Source organism: Cervus canadensis, chromosome 5 (genome assembly GCF_019320065.1).
Source record: "Cervus canadensis isolate Bull #8, Minnesota chromosome 5, ASM1932006v1, whole genome shotgun sequence".
Lineage (NCBI taxonomy): Eukaryota > Metazoa > Chordata > Mammalia > Artiodactyla > Cervidae > Cervus > Cervus canadensis.
The window spans coordinates 56,493,915-56,517,970 of NC_057390.1; the positions used below are offsets into that span (position 1 = coordinate 56,493,915).

The 24,056-nt window shown below is 42.0% G+C and overlaps 1 protein-coding gene across 2 annotated transcripts; it reads left to right on the forward strand.

The window, feature by feature from the left end:
* Nucleotides 1–3,932: 3,932 nt before the first annotated feature.
* On the forward strand, nt 3,933–23,894 carry LOC122441808 (activator of 90 kDa heat shock protein ATPase homolog 2). 2 transcript variants are annotated; one of them, XM_043468845.1, is made up of 9 exons: nt 3,933–4,146; nt 5,401–5,591; nt 18,417–18,502; nt 20,231–20,345; nt 21,419–21,507; nt 22,239–22,349; nt 22,727–22,828; nt 23,379–23,430; nt 23,583–23,894. In XM_043468845.1, the coding sequence occupies exons 1-9, from the start codon at nt 4,067–4,069 to the stop codon at nt 23,753–23,755; spliced, it is 999 nt and encodes a 332-aa protein (XP_043324780.1). In that variant the 5' UTR covers nt 3,933–4,066; the 3' UTR covers nt 23,756–23,894. The 2 variants fall into 2 exon arrangements, with proteins under 2 accessions (XP_043324780.1, XP_043324781.1); XM_043468846.1 differs by lacking the exon at nt 3,933–4,146 and adding an exon at nt 4,673–5,271.
* The last annotated feature ends 162 nt before the right edge of the window (nt 23,895–24,056 follow it).

The following is a 24,056-nucleotide window of genomic DNA, read 5'->3' on the forward strand; positions in this document are numbered from 1 at the left end:
TATTCATTCCCTTTTCCATTCAGTTATCCAAACAAACATTTACTGGTGCCTACTGTGTGCTGGACACAGCTCAGAGAGCAGTTGCTGAGCCCCACCTGCCTTTGTGCTCATCTCCTTCGATTGTTTCTGGGACTCTGCTCCACCACCTGACCCACTTTTCACAAGCTAATTCCCATCAACACAGGAAAACATTTAAACGGAAAAGGCAAAATCTCCCTTCTCCACATATCTCTACACAGCTACTGCCCACTAGTCTTAGCCATCCTGCCAAACATTTTAAAAGCATGGTCTCAACATTCTCACCTCCCATTCATTCCTCTGTACACTATGACCTGACTTCTGCCCAGTCATTCATCAAAATTGCTCCCTGCAAAGAGCCCAATGGCCGTCCTGTCAAATCCAAAGAACAATTTGTCTATTATCCTACTTGCCATCTTCCAAAACTAACACTGTGACCACTCCCTCCATCTCAGCCCTTGGCTTCCATGATCAAATATCTTTGTTTTCTTCCTGTTTCTTTTGGTTTCCCTCTTCAGCTCCATCTTCTCTGCCAATCCCCTGCATGCTGGTCTCCAGAGGTAATCACCTAAGTCCTCCTCTAGCCTCTTTTCATTCTAGTCTCTCAGAATGATGGTGTCTAACCAAGCTGAAAGTCTCAGTCTCTTAAAAACACTTCCTCAAATACACTCAATATCTGATTCACTCCTAGTTTCCAAATGCTTCTCATATCTCGTCTCCTCTTCACTTGGACAAATATTCCCTCCTTCCAGTTTTTACCCACCCCTGTCAAATTGTCATAACAATGATTCTACAACACAAGTCTGACCACGTGTCATTTCTCCATTTATATCACCTCAGTGGTCTCCTGTCGCCTACAAAGTCTGTGATCCTCAGCAGAGCAAATGGGGCTTGTTATGAGGTGACAGTTTGCCTCACTGCAGACTCATCTCCTGCAGCCCCCACTCCATGTCTCGGTTAGAGCCCCCTTGGGCAGCGTGCTTCTCCAGGCTTTTGTGCCTGGGTGGACACTTGCTGCTCTTCCTACCTAGTGTCCGCTTTCCTCTATTGAACACAAAGCCCTCACACGGACTCCACTGGTGGACCAATGGTTAAGAATCTGCCTTGCAAAATACAAAGAAAACAAAAACAAACGAAAAGAATCTTCCTTGCAATGCAGGGAATGAGGGTTCGATCTGTGGTTGGGGAACTAAAATCCCACCTGCTGCGGAGCAACTAAGTCTGTGCACTACAACTAGGGAGTCCCTGCGCCACAGTAAAAGTCCTGCATGATGCAGTGAAGATCCCGAGTCCTGCAATTAAGACCTGAGGCAGCTAAAAAAAAAAAAAGTCCTAACTTTACAGGCCTCCTCTGAGAAAAGAACTATGTGAGCATCACACTCCCTGAGGGAGAGGCACTTTTTCTGTGCTCCCAAGGCACACTGGGTTTACCCTGAAGCTGAATTCACACTGGTCTCTTCACTAGTGACTGAGCCCCCATGGCTTACTCATTTTTCTGATGACTTGAGCATACAGCAGAACTGGACACACAGTAGATGCTCAATAAATGTGGCATAATGTTTAGCCACCTAGTACTAGATGGTTACAAAAGTCTAGAACCCACGCATTGACCCTGAAGATACCTTGACTCATTCCTGCCAAATTTTTTTTTTTAATAATCTAACTTACAGAAGTATTGCAATAGTTTAAGGAACCTCAGATACACTTCACCTGGGTTCAGCAGCTGTCACCCTTTTGCCCCCACACTTGCTTCATTTGTCTTTTCTCTCTGCACTGGGTTCATTGCAGACATCATGACAATTTACCCACATATATTTCAGCATGTCTCCCAAGATCGAGAATGCTCTTCTATAATAAATAAAGAATGCTCTTCTTTGTAACCAGATTAACATTCAGAAAATGTAACCATTGATACAATATTACCCAGTATGTAGTCTGAAATGAAATTTAAATTTCCCCAATTATGTCATTTTAAATTGTTTGTTTGGACCCAGAAGCTCTTTTAGGTGATTGTTTCCTCATGATTAGATTCAGAATAAGCATTTTTGGCAGAAATACTAGGTAGGTGATGGTGTACACCTATCATGTCTTTGCTCCATTACTGGTGATGCTGAGTTTGATCATTTGGTTAAGGTGATGAGTTACAGATTTCTCCCCTGTAAAGTTTACTTTTCCCTTTACAATGTAATTAGTAAGCTAAGTGTAGGTATGTTTATCTTTATATTGCATGATTATCTTCTTCCCCAAAAACTTCTTATTCATTGATTTAGGTGCCTTTTATCCAAAATTTTTTTATTGTGGTAAAACACACATAAAAGTTACCACTGTAACCATTATGTTTACAGTTCAATGGTGTTAAGTACATTCATAATGTGCTACCATTACCACTGTCCATCTTCAGAATTCATTTCATCTTGTAAAATTGAAACTCTATATCCACTAAGTTATAATGCTCCACCCTCCCTTCAACTCCTGGCAACCACTGTTCTTTCTGTCCCTATGATTTTTGCTGCTCTCAATACTTCATATAAGTCTAATCGTGCAGTATTAGTCTTTTTGTTACTGGCCTACTTCACTTAATATAAGATGCTAAGTTCACATTAAGAGCATAATGTGAATCTCAAATTTCACCTGTGTTGTGGTTTATGTAAGAATCTCCTCCCTTTTTAAGGATGGAATAGTATTTCATTGTATTGCTAATACAATTCTTTTCTACTAGATACCTTGTGTTAGCTCTCCGTGCTCTTGACAAAGTGTAAAGGGTGAAATCAAAATGCCATTTTGTTTGGGGGGTCAAAACACCCTGAGGCAGTCTGTTTACAAAATTGTGGTAGGTTTTGGAAATGAGGTTGGAACGTAGTATCTCCAGTAAGCAAATGGAGAAAAATATCCTCCACCAGTTCTGAGAAGAACAGACCACAGGGAGAGGACAGGTCATCACAGCGGATCAGACAGAGAAGTACCTGTAGACTTCCAACGTTCATACGTGTGCTGCCTTCTAACTAAACATCCTCAGACCTGTCGGCAACATTTTCCAAACAGTTGACACAAAGTTTTTGCTGGAAAGTGGAAATTCCTTACAGGAATCATTAATTTCTGTAAAATTGCATCAAGCTGCAATAATACACTCTTGCAATCTCCTTCTTTCGTCATCTCCAAAGGATCATGACATGAATAAAATGTAAACATTCCTGAAGTAACTAGGACCTTGGTGGCCCGTGCTACTTGGACAAGTGTTGGAAAGGCGTGAGAGGTGGCGTCCAGGGGAGAGCCAGAGGGCACCAACCCCTGAGAACTTTCCACACAACAGAGCTGTGGTGTAGAGACGGCGCGCTCCGACCTCGGCAAGTCGGTCGTACAGCCAACAAGTGCTCGGGCAGTGACCCCGGCAGGACCGAAGGCCGTCAGCGCGGGCGGTTCCCGCCTGCAGCCGGGTGCTGCTCTCAGGCGCCCCTCACTCAGCGCCCCCCTCTGCCAACACTGGAGGCAATCACTGCGGTAATAATAGTGAGTCGTGGAGAGGCGTCCGGCCTTCCGGAGGCGGCGGAGGTTCCCCCTTCCCAGCCACTGCACTCGCAAGTCCCGCGGCGGAGCCCAGAGCCTCCGCAGACCCCACCCGGCCTCCAGGGCCCAGCCCCGGCCTCTTGGGTCGCCTCTCCGCAGCGCCGCGGCTCGGACCTCTCTCCCACCCGCAGCCGCCGCCGCCCCCCAGCCGGGTCTCCCAGGCCGTGACCTCTCCCCTCCCCGGCCGAATCCACCTCCGGCCCGGTCCCCTCCCGCGCGCCGGCCTCCTGGGCCCACACGCCCGCCGCCGCTCGGGCCCCTGCCCGCGCCCCCGCCCCTCGGCTCGGGCCCGGCTCGCTCTCCCCGGGCGCTCCGCAGCGGGGCGGGCGGGGCAGGCTGGCGCAGAGGGCGGGGATTTCTGGCACTTTCTGGGCGCCGCGAACGCTGTGCTCCTGGGTTCGCCGGCCGGAAACGTCGGCGACGGAGCCGCACCGCCGCCGCGGCCGTTCCTTGTTCTCCGCCGAGGCCGCGCCGCCCCGCTGACATGGCCAAGTGGGGACAGGGGGACCCGCGCTGGATCGTGGAGGAGCGGGAGGACGGGACCAACGTGAACAACTGGCACTGGTGCGGCCGGGCGGGGCCGGGGCCGCGGCTTCCGGGCGGGCCTCCTCGCTCGCAAGCCGCCGGGAGGGACGGGAGGGGCCCTCAGCGAGCGCCCGGTTCCCGGTGGCGGGGCGGCCGCGGGTCTCAGGGCGCTCCCCTGGCCGCGGCGAGCCCCGGGCGGGAGGAGCGGGGAGGGTTGTGGGGCTGCACAGGTGCAGATGCTTGTCTTTAGCCTCGGGGCTTGGGGAGCCCTTGGAGCCTGGAGACCTGGGGTCTTACCCACACTGGCTCTGGGACTTGACTTTGCTCTTTGAAAGTTGGGTTGGGCCCCAGGAGTAGCAGTCATTCCTGACTTATCTCTTCAGCTTTGGCTGTCCGTGACCTCAGGAGCTACCCTCCGTGGCCCTCCGCCCCAGACCCTTGAAGTCTTGGGGAGAATTAAAATGAAGCTGGAAAGTTTGGTGTGTGTGTTTCACGTCTGTAGTGGGAAGAACAGGAATTTGGATCTGAACTCCACATCAAACTTGATGGGTCTCTAGTGAGTCTGCCTTCTAGAAGTTGGAACTAGTTACTCATCCTTTCTCAATCTCATCTATAGAGTATGGGCCAATTTCTGCCCCCCTCCCCCTTCCGCCTGAGCTTTCAGGAAGTGATGTTCTGTGCTCCTTTTCTCTGAAGGCTAGGGCTATGCTACCTCGGGACCATCAAGGCGATGCTGAGGCAGGTCCAGGGCAGAGCAAGGCTTTAGCCTGTGAGGGCATCCTGTCCCGGAAGGGTCGGGGGGTGGGGGGGACGTCCTGGCCTGAGGATGGGAAGGGCTGACCTCTTCTTTCCCAGCCTTGCCACCATGAACACTTAGTAGACTTATCTCAGCTTCTTTTCACTCCCCTAAAATGGGGACATTATTTGGGAAGATTGTGTGAGATAATATACGTGTGAAAACACTTAATAATTTGTCTTATTATGATGAAAATTCTCTCAGTTATAACTACTTTTTCATGTGGCCCATGCTTTGCCCCTCCATTTCCAACAGGTGAAATTTCTAGACCTCCTTTCTCCCAAATAAGCCATGCCTCCCAACATGTCTTAAAGCACTGATGAGAATTAGAAGATGTTTGGTAGAAAACTGGTCTGAGAAATGTGCTTGTAAGTTTGTGGGTGGCAGGTCTCCCACATGGTTGAGAGGAATTGGGCAGATCTGGACTGGGCCGGGGATGAGCGTGTGGATACCAGCAAGGGCGTTCATTCACAGCTCTGCCCTTCTGGTCCTGGCAGGACAGAGCGGGATGCCACCAGCTGGTCCAAGGGGAGGCTTCGTGAACTCCTGGTGGGTATCACCGTGGAGAATGAGGCTGGCCGCTGCGAGATCAGTGAGCTGAAGCAGGTGGAAGGCGAGGCTTCCTGCAGCAGCCGCAAAGGAAAGCTGATTTTCTTCTATGAGTGGAACATCAAGCTGGGCTGGAAAGGTAACAGGGGCCTCCAGGTACTGGTAGGGGAGAGTGCAGTGTTGGTGGAGCAGAGTTGGTTGACTCCATTAGTCATTCATTCAGCAGATACGGTTGACTCATTAGTCATTCATTCAACAGATATTTTTATTTTTGGTTGCACTGAGTCTTTGTTCCTGTGCGTGGGCTTTTTCTAGTTGCCGCAAGCCAGGGCTACTCTTCGTTGTGGTGCACCGGCTTCTCACTGTGGTGGCTTCTCTTTTTGCCTGGCACAGGCCTTAGGCACATGGGTTTCAGTAGTTGCAGCACGTGGGCTCAGTAGTCGTGGTTCACAGGCTTAGTGGTTCAGCTGCATGTGGATTCTTACTGTACCAGGGATTGAACCTGTGTCCCCTTCACTGGCAGGTGGATTCTTATCCTCTGGACCACCAGAGAAGTCCAACAGATATTTTTAGAACTCCTGCTTGGGCCCCTAAATCGGTGTTTGTGGTTGCAGACACACGTAGTACATGTGGAGTTCTTGCCCCACCTGCTATGGGAGTGGGGCATTCGGAGCTTCTTCTTGTTCAGTCACTCAGTTGTGTCCAACTCTTTGCGACCCTGTGAACTTCAGCAAGCCAGGCTTCCCTGCCCTTCACCATCTCATTTGCTCAAACTCACGTCCATTGAATTGGTTGGTTGTTCTCAGCAGGACTCAGTCGGTCAGGCACTTGTGAACCTTAGTATTTCCTGGAGCTGCCGCCTGGACCACTCTTCCCCTGGATTGTTGCATGCTGGCTCCTTTGGCTCCTTCAGGTTTGCATCCTGAGTACATTCTATAAAAATGTCACCTGTCTCCATTCTATAAAAAATATCAGATCCTTTTCTTGGACTGTTTCCCTTCTCTGCTTTGTTTCTCCTGAAAGCAGTTATCCTTGGCACACTACATGCAGTTATATTATTATTGTTCTGGATCCCCCTTTTGTCCCCATGCATTGGGGCAGAGACTTTTTAAAGTAACATCTTTATTGAGATATAATCACATACCACACAGTTCACCTGTCTAAAGTATACAATTCTCTGGTTTTCAGTGTATTCACAGAATACGCAGCCGTCACTCCAGTCAGTTATAGAGCATTTTCGTCTCTCCTGTCACTCGCCCAGTCCTTGGCAACCACTGATCTATGTTCTGTCTCCACAGATTTGCCTATTCTGGATATTTCTTATGAATGTTATTGCACAGTTTTTGGTCTTTTGTGACTTTTATTTGGCATAATATTGTCAAGGTTCATCTGTCTTACAGCACATTTCCTTCTTTTTCATGGTTGACTGATGTTCTGTTGTATAGATGTAGCACATTTTGATTATCTGTTCATCGGTTGATAGACATTTTGGTTGTTTTCACTCTTTGGGTCTTTGGGTCAGGGACTGATTAGTTTTGCTTACAGATTACTGCCTGAAAGGTTGTGTATTTGTTGAATGAATGCATTTCTCCCATGGTACCTAGCTCCTTGCTGGGTAGACAGCCTATATTCAGTAAATCCTTGTTGAAAAAACGAGGAGCAAGGGTAAGATTTGGTTCTGGAGGATTGTGCTGTGTTAAAGTTCGGACCTCAGCTCGAGTCATCTCCATTCCTGAGAGCTGCCCAGTTAGTGGCCTTGGGCCTCTGTCCTAGTGACCTGTCTTGCTGACTTGAGCCAGGCCAGAGCCCAGGGAGGTGTTTAGTGAGCATCAAAAACAGCCCCACTCCTGCCTTGGAAGATTCTGGCTGGAGGTTGCCTATCAGTTGCTCCTGCTGGCTGGATCATAGCAGGGTCTGGTTCCTTATACATTCCAGCTCCCCAAGACAGGGCTCTGAGAGCCCCAAGGAAGCTTTTGATCTTGTGTCGCTTCCATCTCCCTTAGCTCAAAGCAGCAACCACTCCTTTGCAGGATAAGTCCCTGGCAGGAGCCAGAGGGCAGGCACACCAGTGCTTTCCTGACCCCATGTGCTTTCTTTTCTAGTAGTGAGTCCTAGAGGTGGCTAGTGGGCCCCGCTGAGGAGGAGGCAGTACTCTGGTCTTGCTTTTTTTTTTTAACTGAACTTTAGTTATATTAAATTTAGCTTTTTTCAGCTTTATTGAGATATAGCTGATTTATAACATTGTATGAGTGAAAAGTGTGATGATTTACTATATGCATATATTGCACAGTGATTCTACAGTAAGGTTAGTTAAAACATCCATCACCTCATAGAGTTGTCGTTTTCTTTGTGTGTATGATGAGAACCTTTAAGATCGGCTCTCTTAGCACTTTTCAAGTGAATAAGACTGTACTGCTCACCATGCTGTACATTACCGTCCTCAGAACTTACTCATCAAATAAGCTGAAGTTTGTACACTTTGTATCTTTTGACCACCTTCACCGCCCTTCCCTCCCCCACCTTGCAAACACCAGTCTACTCTTTCTATGAGTTTAGTTTGTCTAGATTACACATATAAATGAGATCATACAGTATTTGGTTTTCTCTGACTTATTTCACTTAGCATGATGCCCTGAAGGTCCATCCATGTTGTCACAAATGGCAAGATTTCCCTTCTTTTTTGTGGCTGAATAATATTCCATTGTGTAAATATGTCTTGTTCTTTGTATTCATTCATCCATGGATGGACACTTAGGTTTCCATGTTTTGACTACCATAAATAATGCCGTTTTGTACATTGTGGTGAAGATATCTCTTTGAGATAGTGATTCCATTTTCTTTGGCTATATATCCATAAGTGGAATTGCTACATCATATGGTAATTCTATTTTTAATTTTTTGAGGAACCCCTACTGTTTCCCATAGTTGGCTGCACCAGTTTACTTTCCCACCAGTAGTGCATGAGGGGTCTCTCTTCTCCACATTCTCATCAGCACTTGTTATCGCTTTTTGATAGTAGCCATTCTAACAGGGGTGCAGCGGTATCTCTTTGTGGTTTGGATTTTTGTTTCCCTGATGATTAGCGATATTGGACACCTTTTCATATGCCTGTTGGGCATTTGAATATTTTACATGCATAGATATTCAGGTCTTTTGCTTATCTTAATGGTTTTTTTTTTTTGAGTTGTATGAGTTCCTTAGATATTAACTTCTTATCAGATACAGTTTACAACTATTTTCTCCCATTCTGTTGGCTGTCTTTTCATTTTGTTTTTTGTTTTGCCATGCAGAAGCTTTTTAGCCTGACTAGTCCCTCTTGTTTATTTTTGCTTTTGTTATTTGTGCTTTTGGTATCATATCCAAAAATCATTGCAAGACTGACATCAAGGAGCTTTTTCCATTTTTCCCTAGGAGTTTGATGGATTCAGGTCTTTCATTTAAGTTTTTAATCCATTTCAAGTACATTTTTATGTATAGTGTAAGAGAGGGATTCATTTTCATCCTTTTCATGTGAATATTCAGTTTTCCCAGCACCATTTACTGAGGATAGTAGCTTATAGCCATGGAGTCGTTTTGTCTCCCGTGTCATATATTAGTTGACCATGTATGCAAGGGTTTATTTCTGGCCTCTTGATTCTTTTCCATTGGTATGTGTCTTTTTTTACACCAGTACCATAATGTTTTACCACTATTGCTTTGTAGTAAACTTTGAAATCAGGAATTGTGATGTCTTCAGCTTTGTTCCTTCTCAGGATTGCTTTGACTATCAAGAGTATTTTGTGATTCTGTGTGAATTTTAGGATTTTTTTTCTAATTTTGTAAATGCCACTGGAATCTTGATAGAGATTGCATTGAATGTACAGATGCCTTTGTGTAGTGGGAACATTTTAACAGTGTTCTTTCAAGACATGAACATGGGTTATCTTTCATCATTGTCTTACAGTTTTCCATCTACAGATCTTTTATCTCCTAGATTAAATTTATTCCTAAGTATTATACCATTTTTGCTGCTATTGTAAATGGAATATTTATTTCTTTTTCAGATAGTTCATTAAGTTAGTGCATAGAAAAGCAACTGATTTTTTATGTTGATTTTGTATTCTGAAAGCTTTACTGAATTTATTTAGTCTAACAATCTCTTGGATTTTTTGTATATATGATCATGTCCTACACAAATAGAAGTAATCTTACCTTTTCCTTTCCAATTTGGATGCTTTTATTTCTTTTTCTTGCTTGTTTGCTCTGTCTAGGACTTAGAATATATTCAGTAGGAGTGGTGAGAGTGGGTACCCTTGTCTTGTTCCTGATATTAGTGGAAAAGCTTCTGACATTTCATATGATGAGTATAATGTCAGCTGTGGGGTTGTTACCTATATTGTCTTTATTATAACAGAGATATGTTTCTGTTATACCCAGTTTATTGGTAGTTCTTATTATCAGAAGACATTGAATTTTCTCAAAAGCTTTTTCTGCTTGGATTGAGATGATCATATGATCTTTATTATTCATTGTTTTAATGTGATGCATGATTTGACTTGGGCATTAAACCATCCTTGCATTTCAGGGATTAATCCCATTTGATAATAGTATATGATCCTTTTAATGCTGTTGAATTCAACTTGCCAGTATTTTGTTGAGAATTTTTGCATCTCTATTTATGAGGGATATTTGTCTGTAATTTTTTCTTGTAGCATCCTTAACTGACTTTGGTATCCTGGTAATACCAGCCTCTTAAAATGAGTCTGAGAATGTTTCCACTCTTCAGTTTTGGGGAAGAGTTTGAAAAGGATTGATGTTAGCTATTTAAATGTTTGATAGAATTCTCCATTGAAATCATCTGGTCCTGGGCTTTTCTTTGTCGGGAGTGTTTTTTAATTACTGATTTAGTTTTCTTAATTGTAATTGGTCTGTTCAGACTTTCTACTCCTGAATGGTTCAGGCTTGGTAGGAAATATATTTCTAGGAATTTATCCATTTCTTTTAGGTTGTCCAGTTTTACAGCATTTAATTGTTAACAGTGGTCTCTTATTATCCTTTGTATTTGTGTGGTATCAGTTGTAATGTCTCATCTTTCATTTTTAATTTTATTTGAGTCCTCTCTTTCTCCCCTTGGTTAGTGTAGCTAAAGTTTTGTCAATATTTTTGTCTTTTCAAAGAGCCAGCTCTTTATTAATCTTTTCCATTGTTTTCTTATTCTGTTTCATTTATTTTTGATCTAATCTTTATTCCCTTTTTTATTGAGATATAATTGACAAATAATATTATATTCATTGGGGTTATAAATACTTTATATTTGTACACATCAAGAAATGGTGACCACAATAAGTCTAGTTAATATTTATCACCATACAGTTCCAAGTTTTTCTTTTTTCTTATGAGAATTTTTAGGATTTGCCTTTCAAATATGTAAAATAGTCTTATTATAGTTCCCATACTGTGTATTCCATCTCTCTTATTTTTTGTAACTGGAAATTTGTACTTTTGACCACATTCACCCATTTTACCCATTCTGCCACTCCCTGTTTCTTGCAATCACTGATCTCTTCTCTGTATCTATGACTTTTTTGTTTTCTTTTAGATTGCACTTAAGTGAGATCCTCACTTGATAAGTGAGATCAAATAGTATTTACTTTTCTTTCACTTACTTTACTTAATGCCTTCAAGTTTGGTCCAGATTGCTGCAAATGACAAAATTTATTTTTCTTTTTTATAGCTAAATAATATTCCATTGTGTGTATACACTACATTTTCTTTATCCATGCATCTATTGGTGGACACTTAGGTTTCTTCTATGTCTTCAGTGTTGTAAATAATACTACAATGAACACTGGGGTGAAGGAATCTTTTTGGATTAGTGTTTTTGTTTCCTTTGGGTATATACCAAGAAGTCAAATTGCTGGATCGTATGGTAGTTCTATTTTTAATTTTTGGAGGAAACTTCATTCTGTTTTCCATAGCAGTTACACCAGTTATATTTCTACCAACAGTGCACAAGGGTTCCTTTTTCTCCACGTCCTTGCCAACTTACTATTTCTCTGCTTTTTAATAACAGACAGTATAACAGGTGTGAAGTCATAATTCCCTGATGATCATTGTTGAGCACAATTTCATGTACCTGTTGGCCATTTGTACCTCTTTTTTTCCTTAATATGTGTATTTTGTTGATATATAGTTGACTTACAGTGTTTCAGATGCATAGCAGGGTGATTCAGTTATACATAAATACACATACATTATTTTTGAAATTATTATCCATTATAGGTTATTACATGTTACTGACTATAGTTCCCTGTGCTATACAGTAGACCTTTGTTGTTTGTTGCATAGCTGTTGTTTTTAATTAGAAATCTAGCATTCTATTCCTACTAAGTCAAACAAGTGGAATCAAAGTGTCATAAATTTGTTAGTTAGGCAAAAATTCTTACAAGTTTTCTAAAATATATACATATTATTTATATATAGGTATACAAAAGTTTTTTTACTGTGATTGATAAAGGCTTGAGCAAGATAGAAAAAGAGATGGAGAAATTGGAAAACAAACTGAATGGAATGGGAACACTGAATATGAAATAGAAAAAGTGAAAATAAATAAATAAATCACAGTAGTAAAGGTGTTTATCAGTTTTCACAATCAATGGCCAAAATCAATCAGACAAAATATAAAGATCATTATAATTGCAAGCCATAATGGGAACATGATTAACCTAACAGTGTAAAATAATTACATAGTCAAGCAGGATGATGTGGTAAGCGAGCTACATGCACATGTTTTCATCCACCCAGACAGTCTATGTCTTTAGGTTGGTGCATTTGATTTATTTATATTTAAGGTAATTATAGATATGTATGATCCTATTACCATTTTATTAATTGTTTTGGGTTGGGGCTTCCCTGGTGACTCAGATGGTAAAGTGTCTGCCTGCAATGCGGGAGACCCGGGTTCAATCCCTGGGTCGGAAAGCTCCCCTGGAGAAGGAAATGGCAACCCACTCCAATACTCTTGCCTGGAAAATTCCATGGACAGAGGAGCCTAGTAGGCTATACTCCATGGGGTCGCTAAGAGTCGTACACGACTGAGAGACTTCACTTTCTTTCTTTCTTTCACTTTCTATTTTCTGTAGGTCTTTTCCTTTTCTTGGGTTTCCTGCATAGAGAAGTTCCTTTAACATTTGTTGTAAAGCTGGTTTGGTAATGCAGAATCCTCTGAACTTTTACTTGTCTATAAAGCTTTTGATTTCTCCATCAAAGTGGAATGAGAGTCTTGCTGGGTAGAGTATTTTTGGTTGTAAGTTCTTCCCTTCCATCAATTTAAATAGATCATGCTATTCCCTCTGGCTTGTAGAGTTTCTGTTGAGAAATCAGGGGTTCCCTCATATATTATTTGTCATTTTTCCCTTGTTGCTTTTAATATTTTACCTTTGTCTTTAATTTTTGTCAGTTTGAATATTGTGTGTCTCAGTGTCTTCCTCAGGTTTTATCCTGCCTGGGACTCTGTGCTTCCTAGACTTGGTTGACTATTTCCTTTCCCATGTTTGGGAAGTTTTCAGGTGTTACCTCTTCAAATATTTTCTCAGGTCCTTTCTCTCTCTGTTCTCCTTCCAGCATAATGTGAATATTAGTGCATTTAATGTTGTCCCAGAGGAATTTGTATGCATGTCTTCTCTGGAAAAACATCTCTTAGATTTTCTAACCAGATTGTTTTTTGTTATTGAGTCTTTCAGGTTCTTTGGATATTAATCCCTTATCAGTTACATGATTTGCAAACATTTTCTCCCATTCATTAGGTTTACTTTATTCACTTTGCTGTGCAGAAGCTTTTAGTTTGACTAATCCTCCTTGTTTATTTTTGCTTTTGATGTTAAGTCCCAAAATCATCACCAAGACCAGTGTCCAGGAGCTTATCATCTGTGTTTTCTTCTAGGACTTTTTTGTTTGTTTGTTTCAGGTCTTAGGTTCAAGTCTTCAGTTCACTTTGATTAATTTTTCTGTGTGTATGGTGTGAGGTAGTGGTCCAATATCGTTGTTTAGCTTATGATGCCAGTTTTCTCCACATTTGCTGAGGAGACAATCGTTTCCTTACTGTATATGCTTGACTCCTTTGTCTTAGCTTAATTGACCACATAAGCATGGACTTATTTTTGGGCTCTTTATTCTGTCTATTCTATTCTCTATTATAGTTCTGTTGATCTATGTCCCTGTTTCTATGACAGTACTATACTGTTTTGATTACTATATCTTTATAACATAGTTTGAAATCAAGAAGTGTGATGCCATTAGCTTTGTCCTTAGGCCATTTGGGGTCTTTGTAGTTCCCTACAAATTTTAGGATTTTTTTGTTCTATTTCTGTGAAAAATGTAGTTGGAATTTTACCAGGCATTGCATTGAATCTGTAGATTGCTTGTTATTTATTTTCTTCTGCTGACTTTGGGCTTACTTTTTTCTTTTTTACTTTTACTTTTTTACTTCTAGTTCCTTGATGTGTAAAGTTAGGCTCTTTATGTGAGATTATTTCTTCTTGTTCGAGTTTACAGCTACCAACTTCCCTCTTAGAACTGCTTTTGCTGCATCTCATAAGTGTTTGTGTTTCCATTTTTATTTGTACCAAGATATATTAAAATTTTGCCTTTGATTTCTTTAAGCCATTAGTTGTTCAGGAGTATTTTAATTTGCATGTTCTTGTGAATTTTCTAGTTTCAATCATTTTGATTGGAAAAGATATTTGTTATAATTTATCTTTAAAAAAATTGTTCAGACCAGTTTTGTGGCCTAACATGATTTATTGTAGAAAATGTTCTGTGAGTGCTTGAGAAAAATGCATATTCTGTTGCTGTTCGATGGACTGTTCAATATACATTTGTTAGGTGTATTTGGTCTGCAGTGTTCAGATCTGGTGTTTCCTTACTGGTTTTCTGTCTGGATGATATATATCCCTTGTTGAGAGGAGGGTATTAATGTCCGCAACGATTATTGTATTGCTGTTTATTTCTCCTTATAAGTTGTTAGTAATTGCTTTATTTAGGTGCTATTAGATGCTTAAATATAATTGTTATATCATTGATGAATTGACACCTTTAGCTTTATATAATGACCTTCTTTCTTTTGATCATTTTAGCTGAAAGTCCATTTGTCTAATATAAGTATAGCTACTCCTACTTTCTTTTGGTTAACATTTGCTTGAAATTTCTTTTTCCATCCCTCTGCTCTTGGTTTATGTATATCCTTAAAGCTAAAGTGAGTCTTGTAGAGAGACTATCATAGAGAGACTGTCACATTGTTGGATCTTGATTTTTAACCCAAAAAGCCATTCTGTGCCTTTTGATTGAGGAATTTAATCTGTTTATGTTTAAAGTAACTATTGATAGGTAAGGACTTACACCTCTCTTGCCAGCTCCATAGTCCTTTGATACTTTTTTGAGGTGATGTGCTTTGACTCTTACCATAATCTTTTGTGGTTTTCCTTTGTGGTTAACCTGGGGTGTTTATAAAATATATTTATAACATCCTATTTAAACTGATAACAACTTAATTTTGATAGCATACAGAAATTAATACTTTTTCACCTATCACATTTTAGGTTGTTGATGTTACAGTTTACATATTTTTACATTGTATAAGTTTTCATAGTTATAGTTAAATTCTCATGGTTATTTAAGTACATTTGTTTTTTAACTTTTAATGCAGACTTGTAAGACAACTACATATTACCACTGCAATTTTAGATAATCTGATTTTGACTGTATATTTACCATTACCAATGAGTTTTACACATTCATATGTTTTTATCATGCTAATTAGCATCCTTTTATTTCAGCTTGATGAATGTTCTTTAGCATCTCTTGTAAGGCAGATTTAGTGACTTTGAATCCCCATCAGCTTTTATTTGTTTGGGAATATCTTTGTCTCTCTTTTACTTCTGAAAGGCAGCTTTTCTGGGTGTAGTGTTCTTGGTTGACATACTGTTTCTTTCAGTATTGTGAGTATATCATCCAATGCTGGCCTGTCAAGTTCCTGCTATGAAATCCACCTGTAGCCTTATGGAAGCTCGCTTGTTTGTGAAGAGTCACTTTTCTCCTGCTTTCACAATTTTTTGTTTTTGACTTCTGACAGTTCAACTCTTATGTGTCTTGATGTAGCCTATTTTTTTTTTTTTTTTTTTTTGAGTTCAGCCTACTTGGACTGTTCGGCCTTATGAATCTGGATGTGCATTTCTCTTCCCAGGTTTGGGAAGTTTTCAACCATTATTATTTTAAATAGACTTTCTGGCCCTTTCTTTCTCTTCTCCTTCTGGAACTTCCATAATGAGCATGTTGTTTCATTTGATGGTATCACATGAGTCTCCTGTTCTTTCTTCACTCTTTTTCTTTCTTTTTGTTTGTTTCTTTGACTGGACATTTTCGAATAACCCGTCTTCTAGTGTACTCATTGTTTTCTTCTGCTAGGTCGAGTTAGCTGTGGAAGCTCTCTATTGAATTCTTCAGTAGAGTCATTGTATTCTTTTGCTCCAACAGTTTGTGGGCTTTTTTTTTTTTTTTTTAACGCTTTCTCTTTCTTTTTTGAACTTGTTTTGTTCATGCATTGTTTTCCTAATTTCGTTTAGTTGTCTGTGTGTTCTTATAGTTTGCTGAATTCTTTAAGAGATTTATGCTGAAAAAAAAAAAAAAAAAGAGATTTATGCTGAATTCCAGGTCATACAGTTCATGCATCTTCATTTATTTAGGGTCAGTTACGGAGCTTTACTGGGTTTTTTGGTGGTCTCATGTTTGCCTGATTTTTTTCTTGAACCTTGTTTCCTCGCATTAGTAGTTGCATGTGTAAGTCATTGGTCTCTTCTTCCATGTTTTACAGGTTTGCTTTGGCAGGGAAAATCCATCACCTTTTACCTTGGGTTATTGGATGTGTCAGCTCGTCATGTCCATGGGTGGGCAAGACTTGCTGCCAGGGTCTCCAGTTGAGTGTGCTCTGAGGTCTGGGTGGGGGGTTACCAATGGCTGGCCTTGATGGTGGGGTGAGTCAGCCGACTCCACGTTCAAGCGGGGCTGCTCAGTGGGCTCCTTGACCAGGCGGGTTGCTGGCTGTGCTCCACGGTTGCATGGGGCATCAGCTCTGCAGTTACCTCTGTCAGCCGAGTCACTGGCTGTGTTCCTTGGCAGGGTGGTGCCACTGGTTGGATTCCATGATTGGGCAGGGTTCTGAGCTGGGCTCTGCCATTGCTCCTGGTTGAGTGGGGTCTCAGGCTCTGCTCCCTGACAGGTGGTGCTCCTGGCTGGACTTTGTTGAGGCAGAACTTCAGGCAGAGTTCTTGGTAGGCCTTAACCTCCATTGTGTTCTGTGATCAGATGGAGACACAGATTGTGCCTTGAAGTTGGGCAGGGCTGCAGGGTTGGTGTCACCATCCATAGGCCGCTGGGTATGCTCCGCTATTGAACAAAGTTCCTAGCTGGGCTCTCTGGTCAAGAGAGGCTTCTACCTGTTTCCTGCAGTTGAGGGGCTAGAGGCTGTTCTCTGTTGGGTAGGGTCGCTGCTGAGCTTCTTGTCTGGACAAGCCCCAAGCTATGTTAAGCAATTTGGCAGGGCTGTAGGCTCCACTCCGAGGCCACTTGGGGTCACTGTTCTGGCTCCCTGGCTACGCAGGGCTGGAGGCTATACTCTGTAGTTGGGCAAGACTGCTGGTGTGGCTCCCTGCCCAAGGGGGCTGTGTGGATGGGCTCCAGGGCTGCCCGGGTTCTCTGGTCCAGCTTCTTGGACGGTCCGGCTTCCTGGACGGTCCGGCTTCTTGGACGGTCCGGCTGGGAAGCCACACTCAGCAGTTGAGTGGAGCTGTGAATTTGCTTCCCCACCTTTGTGAGACTCCCCAGCTGGCCTTGGCCTGTTGCATGGGGACCCACATCAAGCAGAATTGCCAGCTGAGCTCTGCTCGGATACTGCCTCAAGCAGGAACACGGTCCATCCAGGTTTGAGCATTGGCTGCTGAAAGCCCGAGTCCCTGTGGCTCCCACATGTTGAGACCCCTGTTGGCCTCCGAGGAAGCATCCAACAATGCTGGGGAGCCTGCCCTCTTTGCTGCTGGAAAACTTCAGTGGGGGCCTCCCGTGGGGCTCTGTGCTGGCCTCGGGGCAGTTTGGTCAGAGTGTCACCACTCCTCATACCCTCTACTGCAGTCCTCTTCTGTCTCTGGTCCAGAGCGTGCATCAGCCTCACCTCTGGGTTTGGGATTTTCAGTGGTGTCCTGTCCCTGTGTGGTTGCTAGTTGCTCTTCTTGTGAGGGGGCTGAAGTTGAGAATGACCTGTGACACCATCTTGATGTCACTGAAGTCAACACCTGGTGTTGAAAGACACTAGCTGCATGGGGGCTCCACACAGAGGTCCCCACCTCCCTTCCTTTCCCTCTTTCTGTGATCAGAACTCAGTGTCCCTTTTTGCCTTCCTGTGCCTTTTGTGACTTTTCTTCAGGATAGTCCTTTATCATGCTTTGACTTGTTAAAGAATATTGGGGGATGAAAAAAGAAACACTGGTTAACAGACCTACTTACTTCACTGTCATGCTTCCATGTGGACCCTGATTTCATGTGCACTTTAAAAAAAAAAAAAAAAAGAAGCCTAATAATGGCACTGTTCTTCTTTTTTTAATTTTCTGGCCCTGCCATGCGGCCCATGGGATCTTAGTTTCCTGACTAGGGATCAAACCCTTGCCCCCTGCAGTGGAAGCACCGATTTTTAACCACTAGACCACCAGGGAATTCCCTTGTCTGCACTTTAATTGCCCCCCCCCCCAACCCAGCTTTCTTAGGAACTTAACCTCTGATGTGGGCCAGGAGAGCAGAGTTGGTTTGGACATGCATGTGATGGGCGTTTGTGGGGGAAGGCTGCGCCCTATGAGGAGGGTGGGCTGTTCAGTTAGGCAGGGCAGTTTTCCATAGACTAGTTGTTACTTTGTAATTGAAGAAGACATTTTGCTCATTTTAGGTATCATTAGAGAATCTGGTGCGAAGCACAAGGGGTTGATTGAAATACCCAGCCTGTCTGAAGAAAATGAAGTAGATGACACTGAGGTGAGGTATCTGATGGAATTTCTTTATTTTCTTTGTTTTTAAATCAAGTTTCTGCTATACGTATTGGGCAGCTGAAAACCTGTGCCTGTGTGGCAGTTCTGGTGAGCAGTGAAGGGCTCGTTTGCTGAGAAGGAAGCTGCGCTGTGGGGAGGCAGGGTGAGGTGTGGGCAGTGATGTGATAGGAAGGGCATGCCTGGGAAGCCGTGGACTGCACCCTCCATGGCCTCATCGTCACCTTTCAAAGGTGTCATCAGATGCATGCAACTGTATATATACTGGGAAGTGCTCAGGTATTGTGCACAGCTTGGTGAACGGGATTTTGTATCTCCCTTCTCTGCATCTTTACTCTTTCCCTTTAATAGTGAAAATTCTCGGCTTTTCGCCATGATCTCCCTTGGTTGTATCACATTTTTTGGACATAAATTAGTACGTGTGTTGGTTTTGACTGGCTCTTCTCATCGTCAGCGGGGAGAGCCTGTGTAACTCCCATGCTTGGTTTGCATCAGTGTCCACTTGTAAGCTAAAAGCTTGGTTGTGGGGCAAAAACTTTTGTATGATAGCTATATTTTCCAGATGACAGTCTGACAGGGTCTTTTTTGATTTGTGAACATATTTAGTGTGAAGGCCTTCAGGATAGTAAGTTACACCGAACTACCAGGAGTTGCCTTTCTTAAAGGCTATGAACTGCCTTAAAAGTGGTAGTTTCAAATGTGTGGTCAGTGCACTCAGGGCCTGTGACTTCACTTTGCTCTGTCCACATCCATCAGCTCAGAAGTGTTTTAGCAGGATATTAAATTGGTCTTTTCGATTCAGCCCTTGGTAGTACTGCAGAGCAAACTCTCTGATGTAGAACTGGGCCCTGGGAGCAGGCCCACCTCAACTGAATCACAGGGACATGAAGGGAGTTTCAAACCAGTACCACTTCTTTCTGAGAATACCAGAGGCACCCCCAGAACAGCATTTTGACATTTCCCTCTCCCTCCTCCTATCCTGGCCTTCCCTCCTTTTCTCCCCCCTTTCTCTCTTTCCCATCTCTCCCCCTTGCCAAAAAAAAAAAAAATGTAGCCCAAGACCAGGATATGTGGGGACCTGATTTTCCTAATTAATGGAATTTGGGACTCTAGACAAGCACTGTTCAATAGATACATAATGGAAGCCACATAAAGAACTTAAAATGTTCTAGCAGCTGTTTTAGAAATATTTAAAAGAAACAGATAAAATTAGTTTTAATACTTTTTATTTTACCCAAAATATAAAAATACCATTTTAACATGTAATTAGTATCAAGGTTATTCATGAGATTATTTTATATTCCTTTGGTGCTAAGTCGTTAAAGTCTGGTGTATGTGTGTGATCTTACACTTTGAACGCATCTCAGTGGGTGCTCAGTAGCCACAGGTGGCCAAGTGGCTGCCATATTGAACAGCACGTTTCTAGACTCTGAATGCTGTGGACTACGTCATCAGTATGATACATATACACATAAAATATATGCAGATTAGGGGTTCACATTCTAAGAAGTCCCTTCAAGTTTTGGCCACCAGTTTCAGTAGACACTTGATAAAAAACTCTTACATCTTCTCAAACTATTTGAAAAAACCTGTCACGCCTCTCTCTCTCACTTCTTTCCTGTCCCTTGCCATCACAGTTCCCTCGTCCATTTGTCCCAGTATTGTAAGAATACGTCAAACCAGATTTTTCTTTGGTTTGTATTTTTCTGATTTGTAGGTGAACGTGAGTAAAAAGAAAGGAGATGGGGATATTCTGAAGGATCTTATGAAAACTGCAGGCACCGCCAAGGTCAGGGAAGCCCTTGGAGATTACCTGAAGGCACTTAAGACGGGTAAAGAAGGCATCCTTGTGAACTAGAGGGTCCCTTTTCCATTTACCCAAATAATGCTCTGCACTGTAGTCTGGATTCCCAGTTTAGGCCAATGTCCCAGGATCCAGAGACAGCTCTTTATGCTGCATGATAAACTGTAGTTTGGAGGTTGAGATCTAGTCATGAATTAGACCATAATTAGTGCTTATCAGTATTTTAAACAGCATGAACCATTTTGCCTACAGAATTGTTGATAGTTTCTGGAATGATAATTATTTATGTCAACTGTTTTTATAATTATCTGTCTAATGTCTGTCTTCCCTGCTAGACTATAAGCTTCATGAGGGCATGGAAGGACTCTGTCCTGTTTTACTGCTGTATCTCCAACGTCTAGCACAATGCCTGATGTATATAGTAGATGCTTAATAAATCTTTGTTGAATGAGCGAATGAAAGTGACTATAGGTATTGCAGGTGTAGTTGGAAACTTACTCAGATAATCCCTGCACTGAGTGGAACTGAGGTTATTGTCTTCTTTGCTAAATTAGAGAAGCTCCCTGCCAGGTAAAATAGCCAGCAGGGCTTGAATGTCTGCACCTCATCCTTGGACTCTGCTGAGTATCTCAGTGTTGGCATAGATGGGTTTGGGGTTTACTTTTCTCACGAGATCACACATGCTGCTGCCACAGGCTTGAATGGAGACCAAGCTTTCTGAGTTGGTGGTAGTGAAGCAGTGAGCCAAGTGTCTGGTTTTGATAGTAAGTGACAGTCATAAAGCTATTAGTAGTTAAGTGTATTAAGTGGAGCTTTTTGGAAAACAGCATTTGAAAATGCTGTTTTTATCAAGAACTAGATAAAAGTGAGGCATTCAGTAAAAAGAAAAGGATAAAAGGCATTTGTTGCTGTGGAACTCAATGATTAAGTTTATATGTAAAGATACACTCAGAATGGTCTTGAAATTCTCAAAATGCTATAGGAATTCTTTCTATAAATGTGTTTCTTTATATTCTTATATACTGTTTTCAGTTTTCTGCCTATTTGTGCTGGAAGGGAAAAGATGTGTTATTAAAGTCATTTCTCATGTTTCCTTTATAGAATTTACACTGGGAATGATTTTACCAACCAAAGCTATGGCAGCCCAGGAACTGACAGTTAAAAGGAAACTGAGTGAGAATACCTTGCAGGTGTGACCTCTGGTGGACCATGTATGTAGGGAGGGGGGAAGGAAGTGCTTGGTGTGTGGATGCGTGCAAGCTCAGTCATGTCCTACTCTGTGAGACCCCATGGGCTGTAGCCCACCAGGCTCGAAGGCTTCAAAGCTTGGAAAGCCTGTGACGATGGAGGACTATACAAGATACTGAGGAGGGCCAGTTAACCCACCCTTGCATCTTCTGCCATTGTGAGGGGAAATGATGAAATGAGACTTTCATCCTTGATGGAAGGGATTGTATAAACTATTTTGTTAAATATTTAATTTAGTTCAGGACAGTGCTGTTTTGTACTCGTTACACTACAAAGTCACAAAAGTGACTTTGAAGTTCACATACCACAATGGAAGGAGCATCTCTCCCCTTTTGGAGGATTGGGAGGTTTTAGATCTTGTTCTTGGACTATGGTGATGGGGAGTTTGACACCTTTTGGCCTTAAGTGCTGTGTCCTTCACCTGTTTATCTTTATGCCCCCTGGGCCATAGTTACATATCCAAGTAGGATTTGGGCTGTGAAGCCCCAGTCTGGGAGTGGAACAGAGCAAAGAAGCTCTGTTTCCAAAATAGACTAGAATTGGTGGTGCCTAAAAAGGCTTTTTAGTGGAAGGATAGTGTTTGGGACATTATGGTACTTTACTGAGACGGTAGAACTGCATTTCTAAAATCTCTTGTCATGCTAATTATGCCCTGGAACCTCTTGCGATTCAGGCCTCCTCCCCGGTGGCACTGGGTGTAAGGATTCCCACCGTGGCCCTGCGCATGACAGAACTCTTTGACACAGCTACTGAGCAGCTGTACAGAATCTTCACTGTGAAAGATGTAAGTAACATCTCAGTATCTGGAATCAGAAATGCTGACACTGGGAGAGAATATGCCACTAAGAACTGAAGCTGGTTTTTGGTTTCCTTCATGACTATGTTTTTCTGATTGAAGGGATCTAGTAATCTTTAGGATAGCTCAAGGAGGGGTAAGCTATCCTAAGGATTTGAGGGCAGAAAAGATGGGTGTTTGGGAGCTGGGGTGGAGGAGTTTATCAGCATTGAGATTTGGAACAATCTACTGAAGCTGTAATTTAAAAGCTGTGTATTCACAATTAAAAACAAACCCAACCACAGTAACTGTTATGTTATACATTTAGGTTGAAAACATAGCAACATGCCAGAATAACATGCCTATTGTATGTTTTGCTTGGTTAGTTGGTGCAAAAATTTTCTAAATCTCCTGCTGTATTAGAAGCTGAAAAGGGAGGGAAATTCCAAATGTTTGATGGAAACATCTCCGGTGAATATACAGAACTGGTAAGTAATCTTAGGTTAAAGGAAAGTAAGCTAGACTCTTCAGTTAAAATGCTTTATTCATGCTGTTTTTAAAAGCGCTTTGGTTTTTATCTGAGCTCACAGAAACTTGAGCGTGTTATAAAGTTGGTTATAGGGCAAATAAAAGATTTACATTTACTAAGTAATAATGAAGATGAAGCCTTAGTTTCACAGTAATTGTACACTATTTATGACTTTTAGAAGATGCAAGTACAATTCCTCCCAACTCTTGGGTCTAGAAGTTTCTGGTCTCTGCCACTAGTATGTGTGCTGCCAAATGTCAGCTGCCTTCCTCTTGACAGCAGCTCTGTGCTGGCTGGCACACTTCTGTCTGGGGTCACCGCTGGTACGTTGTGGCACTAGGGACAGTGAATCCTCAATGGTGCTGGCACATACACCCAAAGTTGAGAGTGTATGTGCATTGATTACTTCTTGTATTTCTCCCATAGGGGCTTTCTTTGGTGTTTTTCTCTGTTGTAGTATTGTACAGTTTTAAAAGATGTTTTCAGTGGAATTTCCCCTTTGTTTTCAGTTAACAAATAAAAAGATCGTCATGAAATGGAGATGTAGGAACTGGCCAGAAGGTATGTTATTAGCACCTTTTAAGTCCAAAAACACTTCAAGTATTCTACCCCCTACTATGAAAAGCAAATAGTGGTACTGTATGGATAAATTCTTTTCATAGTAGAGTAATAAACTTTCCTTTTTGTAATGAACTTTCCTTTTTTTCTTCCAGAACACTATGCAATAGTCGCACTGAATTTTGTGCCTACGCTAGAGCAAACGGAATTACAATTGGACTGTAAAGGAGTTCCTATCTGTGAAGAAGAGAACATGAAATTTTGTTGGCAGAAGCAGCATTTTGAAGAAATAAAAGGTTTACTGCAATTGACCACCCTAAATGGTTGAGTTAGTTAGGAGATTTTATAAGGGCATTACTTTTTGTAAACAAAGTATCATGTTTACCTCTTCCTCTATTGTTCCTTTAAAAAAAAATACTCTAATTTATACTAGATGAAATCCACGAACTAATACAGAATTGAAAGCATTGTTTGAATCTTTATTTACTATGACTAGACTCTGCACTGAGCTAAAAGCAAGCAATGTGAAATTAGATTGTTAACGTTACCGTCCATAGATGCTCCTCTGGGGATAGATTGCGTCTCCGAGTATGGATAGTTGAAGTGTCCCAAGCTAAAGCTTATCTTAG

What these genes read in the sequence shown, in the direction of transcription:
- LOC122441808 (XM_043468845.1), top strand. Translation starts at nt 4,067, where the DNA reads ATGGCCAAGTGGGGACAGGGGGACCCGCGCTGGATCGTGGAGGAGCGG. An exon ending in TGAGTGAGAATACCTTGCAG is followed by an intron (nt 21,508 to 22,238) that starts GTGTGACCTCTG and finishes CTTGCGATTCAG; the next exon opens with GCCTCCTCCCCGGTGGCACT. An exon ending in CCGGTGAATATACAGAACTG is followed by an intron (nt 22,829 to 23,378) that starts GTAAGTAATCTT and finishes CTTTGTTTTCAG; the next exon opens with TTAACAAATAAAAAGATCGT.